This window comes from Apodemus sylvaticus, chromosome 1 (assembly GCF_947179515.1).
Source record: "Apodemus sylvaticus chromosome 1, mApoSyl1.1, whole genome shotgun sequence".
Lineage (NCBI taxonomy): Eukaryota > Metazoa > Chordata > Mammalia > Rodentia > Muridae > Apodemus > Apodemus sylvaticus.
This window is the reverse complement of record NC_067472.1, coordinates 104,464,380-104,478,175: the sequence shown is the minus strand read 5'-3', so window position 1 is coordinate 104,478,175 and position 13,796 is coordinate 104,464,380. Positions and strand designations below refer to the sequence as shown.

General features: G+C 53.0%; 1 protein-coding gene across 3 annotated transcripts in view; it reads left to right on the top strand.

Annotated features, from left to right (window-relative positions):
* The window catches only part of Pde2a (phosphodiesterase 2A), a 62,369-nt gene that overhangs the window by 19,959 nt on the left and 28,614 nt on the right, over window positions 1–13,796 (top strand). For 2 of the 3 annotated variants that reach the window (XM_052157125.1, XM_052157132.1), the window contains one exon: window positions 10,734–10,823. In XM_052157125.1, the coding sequence (XP_052013085.1) occupies window positions 10,734–10,823 (90 nt within the window). Of the gene's footprint in view, window positions 1–10,063; window positions 10,133–10,733; window positions 10,824–13,796 lie in introns of those variants that run through there. The other variant, XM_052157115.1, reaches the window with a different exon arrangement.

Below are 13,796 nucleotides of genomic sequence, written 5' to 3'. Positions count from 1 at the left end.
CATGGAGATGGAGAGTTCAATGCTGGCTCAAGGCAGAAGAGTCCTAGAAGTTAGGAAATGGGGGGATGGGGCGGTTGTCCTGCAAGGCTCACCTGAAATGTGACATTCTAATTCCAGAGTCAGAGTCCTTCTAGTCCCAGGCTGTTCTGGAGAGGGGACGGGATGAAAGGGGCCTGCAGTTTGCTTGTTATCTCCAAGGCCAGTGCATCTTAGACATGCATATTATCTCTTAGACCAGGAATGCCCAGGAGCTGAGACTGGAACTGGGCCCTCTCTCCTCAGGCAGACCTGCCTTTCTCAACTTGCCCAAAGGTGGGTGGGTCCCGGGCACCTGCAGTCCACTGAGGCAAAACTTGGTTGATTCAACCTCTGGGGAGGGTATTAGTTTCTGATCAGACCACTGAAACCAGGAAGGTTGTTTGTTTATTTGTTTGGTTGTTTTGTTGTCTTTTAAGATTTGTTGAGTGTGTGTGTGGCATGTGCTGGAGCAGAGAGGTGGGTCCTGATCTCAGCAGGGCAATGGAGGAGGGGAGCAGTGCATGGAGGAGACTGTGACTCTGGAGATGCCAACACTCAGCTACAGACTCATTTGCTCATTTAGACACAAGACCAGCCACCAGGCCATTCATGATCTCCCAGACAGCCACACACGTGAACATACCAGACTCAGTCGACCTTGACCGTATTCACACCTGCCTGGACACTCATAAATACATATGTCCACATGGATACAGGAGATACATGGATACATGCACTTGGCTCTTCTACAGTCTTCCACGGAAGCACAGACCACATACTTTCACACCACAGATGCTTCCCTCATGACCCAAGGGACATATTCAGCTAAGGTCATGTGACGGTCCTTAGGGACACACCATTATGGATGGCATGTGCTTAGGTCACCAGTAAAGGAAGAGCTCCCAGATCCCCATAGAGTGAGGGGAAAAAAAAGCCAGATGAATATTCCCAGAGTTTCACAACCACATAGTCTCAAATGCTTAACAGAGTCTCCTTTGCAAAATCAAAATTTGTTTTGCCTCACTCAGAGGGTCTGAGGCTCTGGGAGGAGGGCATTGTCTTTCAGACAATGTGTGACAAGGTGTGTGTGGAACTGTGTGAGCATGTGTGTGTGTGTCTGTGTGTGTCCTGGGTGTGTGTCTGTGTGTTGTGTGTCTGTGTGTGTGTGTCCTGTGTGTGAGTGTCTGTGTGTGTCCTGTGTGTGTGTGTGTCTGTGTGTCTGTGTGTGTCCTGTGTGTGTGTGTGCACATGTATGTACTGGCCCCAGCTCCCAGGCCCTGAGGATATGAGAAGTGAGAGTGGGAGAATTTCTGCAGAATCCGGATGTTTGTTCTCTGGCTTCTGGGCCCTCCAAAGGCAAATAAATAGCTTTGGATGCCAGCCTGCTGCTGGGCGGGGCTGGGTGAGTGCACGAAGAGCCTGCTTTTGTCCCTGGAGCCCCACCAGCTGGGATCCTGTACATCAATGCACAGTGACGAAGGTCCTGGCCAGTTTCTGCTGTGCCTCTCTCTGGGGATTGCTTCTCTCAGCTGAAAAATGGAGGTAGGGAGGAGGTGAGTCTCTTGGAGATTGAGAGAGTGACACTTGGGACCTAGAAAAAATGAGAATAGACTGGAGGGGACCTGGAGGGGGCAGTAAGAATACAGACACAGGACATGGGGCCCCGGAGCCTACAAGGTCTCCCCAGCAACTCCATGGTTCCCTGGAGGATGTGCTAGGTCCCTGAGGCCTAGCCCCTGCCCTGCTATATGTTAGGAGCAGGGAGAGAGGAGGCAGAGAGGAGAGCCAGGAAACCAGACTGTGGCTCCTGGAGGACCAGACCAGGGCTGGGCCTGAAAGGCCACAAGAGAAGAGAGGATGCTGGGGTGTCGGAAACAGGAACAAGGGCGCCAATATGGGAGGGATAAAGAGGTGAGGGATGAAAGTCACCACTGAGCAAAGGCCTGAGTTGGAAGAGACTGGGCAGAGAAGGAACTCAAGCATCAGGGTCCTCTGACCTCCATGACCCTCTGGAGCCACTGTGGGAACTTGGCCAACAGCTCCTCCCAGCCTAGGAACCCAGACCCCAAAGGGATCTGAGGGAACAGGGCCACTCCACAGGGGGGTGGGAACTCGTGGGTCACACTTAGGTTTTAGCAAAGTGCTGCACAGGGTGAGGGAGCCCAGAGAGAAACACGAAGGCAGGGGCATGCCTGAGATGAGCCCTGACCAGAAGATTCCTCACACCAGCCCCCACTGAAGAAGGGCTATTTTTAGGAACAATAAAAGTGCTCACACATTCCAGCAGGGCCAGGGAGAGTGAAAGGAAAGACAGGAGTCAGTGAAGAGGAGGGGAACCTCTCCTCCCTAGGTTTCCTTAAAGGGTTTCCTCGTATGTTGGGGTCTCCCCGACTGCTGCTGGCCTCTCAGTCCTGTCTCCTGTCCCCTTCTGGCTCTCGTGTTTCACTGATTCTGAGTTGGTCTCTGCCCCTGTATGTCTCATTCTCCTGGGATTTAGGGAGCAGTTGGGGACGAGCCAAGTTGTGAGGATGGAGCCAAATCCAGTCAGAGGAGGAAGCAGTGCGAGGCTGTGGAATCAACACACACCAAAGAGACACACCAAGACAAGCAGACACAGAGGTCCCTGGGGAGGTCCTGGGAGGGCTGGAGACAGAGTCAGGACCAACCGCCAGGCAGGTACCTTAGGACAGTCAGTTCTCTGCCCAGCACCCCTGGTCAGCCCTTCCTTCCTGCCCTGCAAGTCATGCATCACCCTGTGCCCAGCTAGTGCCATTTAGCATTTATCATCTATTGTGGGCACAGCAGAGAAGGGGACACTGGAAGAATGGGAGACAAGAGACTCCACCCAGGCCTAGAGAGAGACTTCCAGTCTCATTCTGACATTGGAGAGATGACAAGACTCTCCCTGGGTCACAGCAGATCTCAAGAAGTTCAAAGCCACAGGAGAGAAGGCTTTGCCCATACCTCTGGGAGAGAACCCAGCCAGTCTTTTTTTTTTTGTCTCCTTTGACCTTTTATATACCCCATGCCAAACTGGGCATCCAATGCTATGACACCTGAGGCCTAAAGACTCTGGTCTCATAGGAATTCCCAGGAGGACTGGGGTGGAGACAAGTGTCCCCGTGTAGGTGACTTCCTTGAATAGGAGATGCTGTGCTCACCTGCTCTTCCTGGGGCCCTAGGCTTTTTCCCACTGGGAGATGATTCTGAAGAGCAGGTCTCCTGGCGTGCCAAGATACCTTGAAAATGCTGTCAAAAGTTCTCAGGAAAAAGCACCCTCTCATTCCATAGGCTCTTTGTCTAAGACTCTCATCATGTCAGACTTGGGATACAGAGGCTGCCATTGTCTCCCCGCCCGGGGCCTCCAGGAGCTCCAGCTCTCTGCTCAGGAGTTCACAGGCCTCCACCATTTCTAGGCTCTTGTTGGAAACTGGATGATGCCAAGAGCAGAAGAGTTATGGGACAATCAGGATGCAGTCTTCTTCCCCCCAAAACTCCTGGCCTGGTGGGGGAGCCAGAGAGCTCAGGGTGGCAAGGTGGTGTCCCGAGGGTCCCCTGTGAGCAGCCTGTCACTGGCTCTCTCACCCGCCCACTCTTGTCCCACCATTTCTTTGGCCATCATTTCCTTTAGCATATGTCCCTTCCTGACACTCGCAGCCAGTCACTCGACATTCCTTTCTCCTGAGTGGGGCATTATGTCTGACTTTTGGAGGCTTCTGGGCTTGCTGTGTCAAGCTCTGGTTCTACCTTCAAGGCCATATGAGAGGTGGGGCCACAGATATTCAGGCTCATAGGACCCGGAGCAGGAGGCCAACTGGCTCACTGAGACCCTTTGCCAGGGCACTGATTCCCTTGGGTGTCATCTTTCTTGTATACTCTGGGTGGGGGGGGTGTACTCAGCTTCCTTGATGCCTAGGCATCTCCCCCGGCACAACTCTGAGTCACTGCCACTTACCACAGTCTCCAGTGACTGCCCCACTGTGCTCAATTCAACTCTCATGGTCCCAGAGACAGGAAGGAGACAGCAGGAAACCAAGATGATTGGGTAATTGTGAGGAGACTATGGTGATGTACTTGGGAGCTGGGCTTTGCTGGTGAGAAATCTGAGGGCTATGGGGACAACGTGAAGGAAGCAACTGAAGGCAGGGAGGGTGAGGAGAAGTCAAAGTCTGACCCATGATCTTAAATCTTCCAGGCAGGGCCATCACCTCCTTCAGATCCTGGGCTCTTGTCTCCCTCCTCTTCCCATTTCCCTAATCCTTCCCATCTAAACTGGAGAGTATGTCAGACTGAGAGGACTAACAACCCCTGCCTTCCCACCGGACCCTTCTTCTTCCCACTCTTCATCACCACACTTGGCCCTGGATGGCTCTAAAGGGGTCAGTACAGTGCGAGGACCTGGGTTAGATGTTCAGCCTGGTTAGGATAGAGTGGGAGGTCCAGGAGGGACTGGCTATGGTGTGGGATGAGAGAAGCCAACAGTTGGCCCAAGGGCCCCCCTCAGGCAGTGGAGGTTCTCCCGGGAGGCGCCAGGACAGGCGCAGGTGTATTCTACAGTGCACGTGTCTCCAGTGTGGCTCGGAGGCTGGAGACGCGGCCCTGTTGGAGTAACAACTGAAGCCAGAGTCTTCGAAGGGTGGTGGGCTAAGGGAGAAGAGGGCGTGGTGGGCAAAAGAAAGGGGGCGGGAGGGGGAGAAAGAAGGAGGACAAGGGAGGCCCTTCCTGTAGTGCTTGGCTCTTGAGCTGCAGGTGGCTCCTTCCACGTGCCCCTTTGTCACCAACTCAACTATGGCCACAGCTCCATCTCTCCTTCCTCACTCTTATGTCTCCTCTCCTTGGGGATCTTTCTTGTGGAGTCTCTCCACGTGGGAGTAGCATCCAGTTGTCCCTACAGCTACCCTCACAGGAGCAAGGATCTACCTCCCATACATCCTGGCCTTGACACCCCTGTGCCTCTAAAGTGGGGGGAGTGAAAGACACCTGTCAGGCCAGCAGCAACAGCAGCTAGAAATTGGGGGGGTGGGGGTACAAATTCATCAACCTCTCCCCGGACCAGCTGATGCAGAAATTCTGGGGGTGGGGACTTTGTATTTCAGCAGCCCTCCAGGTGATTCTGGGGCATACCAAAATTTGGGAACCACTGAGGGACATCTGCAACCACAATTGGTGCCTGAGGAAGGTACCTTCCCTTCCCCATAGCCAGAGTGACTCAGGGCATTGACCTCTGAGGTGACTCGCTTGGCATCTGGGTTGCCCAACATCACCTAGCCTCTTTCCTTTCCTTTAGCTTCTGGCCCAGCTCAGTCTTGCTTTGGGGAGGTCTGAGGATACAAGTGTTAGCACACGCAGGCAGTTCTTGCCATATTTTCAGGTGACAGGTCTGCTAGAGGCAGCTCTTTGGGCAGGTGGCAGGCGTGGGCGGTGGGGAGGGAAAGGAGCCACCGTCTCCTGTTTCCTCTGTTTTCTGCCTTGTGTCTGGGCAGCTGTGGGGAGCCAGAGAGGAAAACTGGGGTTCTGGGCTTGGGCTTGGGCTGGGGACTTTCCTTTTCTGAGTTTCAATTAGTCCTCTTAAATAGTTAGGCTAAGCGCCCTAGCTCTGGCTAGTGGAGGCATGCACTGGGAATGGAGATGGATGCACTTCCCCATTCTCCAGGAAAGATTAGCAAATGTGTGTATTGCTCCCCAGAACAAGAGGATGGGGACAAAGATGGGCAGGTGGGTCTGCTCCAGACTCCTGGCTTTCCCTCCGTGACCGCTTCCTGGAGCCTCCATTCACAGCTGCTCTCTCTTTGTTGGTGTTCCTTCTCCCTGTTCTCAGGATGATTTCTTGGAGATCTGGGGGAGGAGTGGGCAGGAGAGACAGGAGTGGTGGGGGTGGGGACTATGCAGGAAAGAGAAGGAGGGTGGGTGGAGAAACCTTCCCAGAGAGAGAAAGAGCCAGGATGTGGAGGTGGAAACGATGCAGCAAGACAGGAGAGCAGTGTGTGACAGATGGACATCGACTAGGGTGAGATGGGGAGAGGCAGAGAAGCACTCAGAGGGACCAGAGGAGCCTGGCCCGGAGCATGGAAAGAGGCAGACAGGCAGAGGAGCTCAGGAATCTCCCTTTGAAGGAGAATATCAGATTCCAGTCTGTGAAGACAGACCCTAACCTCAGGCCAGGAGGAGACACAGAGGCAGCAAGATTGATCGGCCCGGATGGTTCCGGAGTACAGTTTGGGTCTTACTGTGGAGTTCGATGTTATTACTTTCTTGTAGGGACTCCAGATGCCAGCAGCAGGAGATCAGATGGCAGGTTTGTGAGTTGGGAAAGACATGAATGGTTATAGACGTGAAATTAGACAGCATCTTCTGTCAGTGACCCCTGACTCAAGGCCATCTGTCCCTAAGGATGTCCCCAAAGGGGAGGAGACCAAAGTTTCTGGATTCATGTGTTCTTAGGCTTTATGAAGGAGTTAGAAGCAATTCAGTCTGGACCCTCTGCCCTCCCCAATTGAACACACAAATATGATTCAGGCCCAGGTTTCAGAAACCTGGCAACCTTTCAGGTTTCAGAGAAACCCTGGTTCCAACAGTGTCCCCTTTCCTGGGACCTAGGCAGAAAGACCAGCACACAGAAATGGTGCTGTCTGCGGTGCTGATGGTAGTCTCAGCCCACAGCAGCAGGTAGAGACCAGCAGGTAAGGGGGCTGCAGAGAACAAAAGGGCTCTGTCCATCTGTCTACCTTCTGTCCACCGACTACCACTCACCTGCCACCAATCCTCCCTCCCACCCACCTCCCTCCCGTCCATTTTCCTATCTGTTCACGCATTTGTCCACCCACCCACCATTTCCCTTTTCCCTACCTATCTGCCTATCTCCCATCTAACAGCTCTAGTCATCCATCCATTGATTTTTCTCATCTGCTCATCTGTTCACATACCCACCATCTCTCCATTTTTCCACATAGTCATCTATCTACTCATTTTTCACCTACTTGCCCATCTACCCATCCATCCACTTATCCATCCACCCACCCACCAAACCAACCTCCCGTCTACCCATCAATCCATCTACCCATTCATCTACCCATCCATCCATCCACCCACCCATCCACCCACCTATCCACCTTCCCATCCATCTACCCACCCATACATATGTACATACATACATACATACATACATACATACATCTACTCTTCCATCCACCCACCCATCCATCTACTCACCCATCCATTTACCCACCTATCCATCCACCCCCACCTATTTTCCTAATCACTCATTTCATCCAACCATCCATCCATCCATCCATCCATCCATTCATCCATCCATCCATCCATCCATCCATCCATCCATCCATCCATCCATCCCATTCACCCCTCTATCCACCTACCCACTCACCCTCATCAAATTAGACCATAAAACCACAGGACTGGAGATGTAGCAGAGTGAAAAGGCCCTTTTACATTTAGGAAACCAAGGTTCAGAAGAGGAGAGGGGTGTGTTCAAGGCCACATGGAGCTTCTGTCGTCAATCTGGGGCAGGACTGGAAATCATTGCTCTTGTCTGTACACCGCAGGCTCTCCCCTGGGGTCTGGGAAATTGCCTGGTTGTTATACCGATATTTACTCTGGTATTTGTTCACAAAAGCTGCAAGGACAGGAAATGTGACTGCTTCCACCCACCCTGAGCCAGGGCTCTTGTGTATGTGCACAGGTGCTATGCCCCCACCGCCCCCCACCCCGTATGTGTGTGTGTGTGTGTGTGTGTGTGTGTGTGTGTTTGCATACTCCTAAGTATTAGTCCTGACTGTATTCACTGGATGTATGGCTGCATTTCCCTGTGTGTGCATATGTGAGCCATCTACATGGAGGTGTGAGCTAAGGTGTATACTTGACAGCATGTATTTGTGGCACATGGTGGGGAGCCTGAGGGGAACAATGGACAGACAAGTGGGTACAAATGGCTGTGTTTTCCCTCCCTCATCTTTTGAGAGTCCTGGAGTGCTAGCCCTGTTTGTGATGGGCTCCCTACTGTGCCTCCATTTCAGGAATTGCCCCACTTCCTATCACAGCTGCTCCCTCCCCAAGGCTGCAGCTCTGTCCTGTGCCCAGGCAGGATTCTGAGTTACTCCCAGACCCTGGTGGTGGGGTAGGGGGTGGATGCTCATCTGTGCAAGTGGCATTTCAGTGAGCTGTGCAGCCCGTCTGAGTGCCGGGTCTGAGGTGGGCTGGTTCCCTCTGTGGTTCCCACAGCAGACACCTCATTCTTGGGCAGGTCAGACTCCAAAGCAGATGGAGGGATGGCTGCCAGGCACAGAGCCTCAAGTCCACTGGTCTGCATCCTACTTACTCGGCCAAGGATGGAGAATCCCTCCTTGCTGGTGCCCCAACTCTTCCCAGGTTATCTTACCTCCCTCCCCCCAACCCCCACCGCCATTTTCCTGCCCTTGGCCTAAAAAGCCACAGAAAACTGATCAATCAGAACAAAGGCCAGACAAGTAGCAACCAAATGGAATAAAGGACAGCTCAAGGCATCCACCAATCAAAGCAAAGGGCAGGTTGGGGAGCTGGCCAATCAGAACAAAGGACACACTGACTTCTCTAAACCCTTGGGGTGGGAGATGGGAGTTGGGTGCTGAATATCCTCAGATAGGGTGGGAGATGTGGAGGTTTGGGTAATCTGTGACCCACCACAGATGGGCCATTGTTTTTCTTTGAGCCTCAGTTTCTTCATCTTTCAAATGGGGAGACAGCTACTGCAGCCTGTGGCTTCAGAAATTTCTCTTGTGTGTAAGGCTTGCTCCATTGCATTGGCTGCACACCAGTTTCCCTAGCACACACATGGCAGATGTCACCAAAGTCAGGCCCTCTCTGGGTCCCTCTTAGAGATCCTCCTGCCTCCAGGCAGGAATAGGTCTCCATGGTCATCAAGACCTGGAACCTTGTCCTTGAAGCTCCATTCTGGAGAGTGTGGGTCAAGAAAAAAATTTTTTTCTTTTGAGATTTTCTGGATATGGGAATCTTCCCTCTGTGGGATGATGCTGTGTGAGCAGGCGATATGGGGGTCTCTGGTCTGTACTACATGAGGAAGTAGCTGTTGCCATGAGAACCTAGAAGGGTCTGACAGCAGGCTGGGTGTCTTCAAGGGCTTGGGGCTCTATGTAGAGGCAGCACCAGTGCCTGAAGGTGGCCAGCAAGTAGACTTGGGGATTGTGTTGTCTGGAATTAACTACTTCCAGTGTCCCAGGGTACATAGACATCAATCATGACCAAGGTGTGGTACAGCCTGACAGTGGGAGAGCCCAAAGCAAGGCCTGGGCAGGGAAGGCAGTGCCTGCTACTGCCCCTCCCACTGGGAAAACAGAGCCTCTGAGTGTGTGTGTGTGTGTGTGTGTGTGTGTGTGTGTGTGTGTGTGTGACTGTAGCCAGAGACTTGTCAGTGGCATTTGGAGCTGACACCTGGATGGGCCCCGGGCTTCACGCCGACCCCAGCTCAGGACTGTCTTTGGCAGCCTTTCTGTCAGGTAGCATTTGACTCATTCTTGCCCACCCTTGGGGAAGGGGAGCCAGTACCTCCGCCCCCTCACCTAGTGGCCTCAGCCTTTGCAGAAAGGCTGTACAGGGAAGAGGCCCCTAATATCCCACTGAATGGTGCCAGCTTCCTGTAAAATCCTTTGAGCCCCCTGCCCATTCAGTGACCACAGAATTCAATCCTCCATTGTGAGGTGTCCGAGGATGTGATGTTGGTGACAGAGAAGCTTTAGACTGAGCCTCCCTGTGTGATCCAGCCTTAGCCACATTGCTGGATTTGGTTTTCTAACGCCTACCGTGAAAGGGTCATATCATTTGGATAAATCTCATCTTGCTCATATCTGGGACACAAGGAACTGAGGCTGGCTTAACCACGTTACAAAAATGAGGAATTTGCACACCCTCTATTTGGGCTAACAACTTACGACTCTAACTCTGGTATTTCAGCATTTTAGTCTTTACCAGCTATATACATTCTATGGAGTCCTCCAGGAGCCCAGCTGAACATCGTTTGCATAGGAATGGGGCCCACACAGACCCAAGGGAAGACATCAGGAAGGATTTCCAAGGGCTGGGGAGAGAGCACAGCTGGATGGATGGTGTGAGTCACCATTCTGCCTTGGCATTGCTTCCCGGTTCCGTTACCTTTCTCTTTGATCCCCTGTGGCTCCGGCCAAGTTAGTAGAGCAAGAAGAAGAGACCTTTGTTGTCTCAGTTCCGGCTCTCCAAGGACGAGGCCTGTTAGGGGAAGGCTAGGAGGCAGTCAAGGCTGACTTTGCCTTCCCTGCCTGCAGTGGAGAACGTCCGTCCGTGGTGCCTGTCTTTTGTGCTCAGTTGATCCTAACCCCCATGCTTGCTGCTTTCTACCCAGCCCTAACTCATCTGAAACCGGGGCATGGCCACAGTTCTTCCAACATAGAGATGCCAGAGTTGCTGCTTTCCTAAGGACAGGAAACCTATGTAGACTCTTAGCTTGACTTCCTAACTCACTGTGAGGCCTTTGCTATGCCTCTGGCCCGTCTCCAAGCCTCAGTGTCCCCACATGCAAGGCAAGGGGACTTGGGCAGTCTTTGGCCTTAATACTGCTGAAGTCTGATGCTCTAAGCTCAGGTGTCTAAGTCTCACCTCACAGTCCCTGGGCCCAGGACTCTGCCCGGGCCGCCAGGCAGAAAGAACCATTTATACTCTTTCTTCTCTTCCAGGATGCTTTGCTGAGCCTAGGCACTGTTCTCGACATCGCTGGCCTGCGACAGGCTGCCAAGGATGCCCTCTCAGCCGTGCTCCCCAAAGTGGTAGGTGTTTTCCCTTCCTGCCCTCCCCTCTCAGCCTTTGTCCAACTCTGAGCTCACCGTGACAGACCTATGTATAGCAAGAGAGAATGAGGAAAGACATAAAGAAGAACTTCCTGGTTATCAGATCTTGAAGGCCCTACAGGACTCACTCTTCATGCGTGAATCTAGTATTGGATAAAGGAGGAGGCTGGGGGCTGGAAAGATGGCTCAGCAGTTAAGAGCAATGACTGCTCTCTCTTAGGTTGAGAGTTCAATTCCCAGCAACCACATGGTGGCTTATGGCTATCTATGTAGTCCGATGCCCTCTTCTGTCTGGCGTGCAGGTATATGTGCAGACAGAGCACTCATACATAAAATAAATAGATCTTTTTTTAAAAGTAGAGGGCTGGAGAGTTAGCAGGCTTTAAGCCTCTCTCTGTCCCATCACAACGCTATGGTCAAGGGGTAACCAAGGTCGTGAGCCCCGAGTGCCTTGTTGGGAGGTTGTGCACCTCTCTTGCTCTTGGCACTTCTGCCTCCAATCTCCATGGCTCATTCTTTCAGCAGGAGGCTGATGAACCAGCTCCCAGGAGTCAGAGCAGCAGGGCCACATCTGTGCCACATGGAGGGCTACAGGGAACTTGGAAGAATAGGTTTTACATCAACATAAGGAGCACGGAAGACTTCCTGGAGGAGGAAATGTCTAAATTAAGCCCCCCTGCAATCCTCCCCGCCCCTGCTCTGCACACCAGCCGAGGCAGATTTGGCCTCAGGAAACATGACCACCTCAGGATGCAGCCTTCCCGCCCCACTGAGCCTATTGTCCCTGGCTCTAAGTGATGGATGAACCTCCAGAGGCCCAGAGAGGGAGGGTATTTCACCAAGGACACACAGCATGACAGGGACAAATGGGGCTTGGCATGTATGCACCCCTATTCCCCGTCCTCAGTTCTGTCTTCCCCAAACCTCCTAGAAGTTCAGCGCCCAGGAGGAGGGCTAATGACTGAGCTTTATTGAGCGTGAAATTGGTAGGAAGTAGGTGGTGTGTTGGCACCCAAAAATAAATCCTTTGAGAGAGGGTTGTGACTGAGACAACATCTGCCCTGGGGTGGAGGAACATCTGGATGGTGAGGGTGAGGGAAACTGGCCAGTCAGAGACTGTGGACCTGCCCCGCAAGTCTTGAGGCATCTGTGTGTGTGTGTGTGTGTGTGTGTGTGTGTGTGTGTGTGTGTGTGTGTTTTGAAGGGAGGGCATGAGTGACTGACTTGGTGCCCAGCTAACTACAGCCTAAAGCCAGCGCTGAGATGACAGCTGAGGTCCAAGAGGCAGTGAGATGGTACTCAAGAGGCCAACGATGGGCTGGGGGAGCCCAGGCCTGGGGAGCCTCCTCTTGACTGTGGGGAGGACTGGGCCTGGGAGGAGGGTGGCAGAGCCACAGCACCTGGCTTCCTCATCAGCACCCATTGTGGCAGGCAGCCCCAGTGCAGATGGTGCTGATGTGTATGAAACGAAAAGCAACCCTCCTACCCAGTAAACTCGGCTAAATTTAACCAGGATGGCTGAGTGTGAGGGTGGAAGGCGCGGACATGCGGAAGTGAAGGGTGGCTCCCACCCCCGCCACCCTGAGACCGCCCACATCTCTGTGTGGGGAGGATGGACTTTTGGACACTGAGTGCCCTGCTAGGCTCTGATCCTGTTTGAGCCAAACAACAACAACAACAACAACAACAACAACAAAACCCAAACCAAAATAAAACAAGCAAAAAAACCCAAAGCAAAACCCTCCAGAGCTCCTGATTGGTTAACGAGGAGGGGGCAGGGCAGGGATGAGGGGTAGCAGCACTCACGAAGTGGCTTTGTTCCTGGATTTTTGGCTCAGAGGCTGGCATAGTGGCTCTCGCTTATGATCCAAAGCAGGACTGTCACAGTCCTCAGCCAGCTTTAGCCACGCAGTGAGTCTGAGGTAAGCCTGAGCAACATGAGAGAGCTTGTCTCAAAAACAAGAACAAATCAACCATAAACAAAACCCAGTTCAAGCTTAGACCCCTCTCAGTGGGGCCAAAGGGGCTCTGGGCCTTCCCAGAGGCCTGCTCCTACCTTCCTTGGTCCTGTAGCCCCTACCTCATGTCAGGACAACTGAACCCAGTTCGGTGTCACGGGAGGTCATGGTAGGGAATCTCCTGTGCAATATCCAAAGGCCACAAAAGCAGCTGGCAGGGGTTTGGCTTCTCAGTCTGCTGAGGATCCCACACTTCCTGAGAAGGAGCCTTCAACAGCTCCCCCTAAAGCCCTCCCTTCCGCCCTCAGCAGAGAGGTTCCCCAGCCTCCCGGAAGAGTGCGGCCAACCATCACAGGGATTGGCCAGGACCACTAAGAGTCCCCATGTGGGGAAGTAGATCTTTGTGAGACAACAGCTTCTGCTAGGACAAGGCCTGCAATTGAGAGGGAGGGAAGATTGCTGAAGCGAAGACCCAACAAGCTTCCAGTCAGTGCTTCCGACTCACTGTGAGCAACGGTTGATCTAAAATCTGAACTTCTGCCTCTGCTCCCAGCTGTTCCTAAGGCCCCCGGCCTCAGCCCCACTCGCTCTCAGTCCTGTGCCCCGTCACCCCATTGTCAGTTCTGAAATGCTCTTTGCTCTCTGTGCCGCTTGGCCTACCTCTGAGGGTCACTTCCGAGCCTCACCCATACCCCCAGTGGGGCCAGTCATAGCTAAAAGGCTGCTTCTTCTGGGAAGCCCTCCAGAGCCCCACAGAACACAGGCACAGTGCCCTGGCTATAGTTTCTTGGCTTGGATCACTGGGGTATTGGAAGGAGGGAGCTTCCTAAGCCAGTGTACCCTGCATGCCATCCCAAGTATGGCTTGCCAAATGCCTCAGGCTGGAGTTCAAGGTTTGGGTGTGATTGGCTCACACCTTGGACTGAGGTGACCGGTAAGGAAAATAGCAGATTCATGGATCTCTGCCTGCCCAGAACCCCTTCCCAAACCGCCA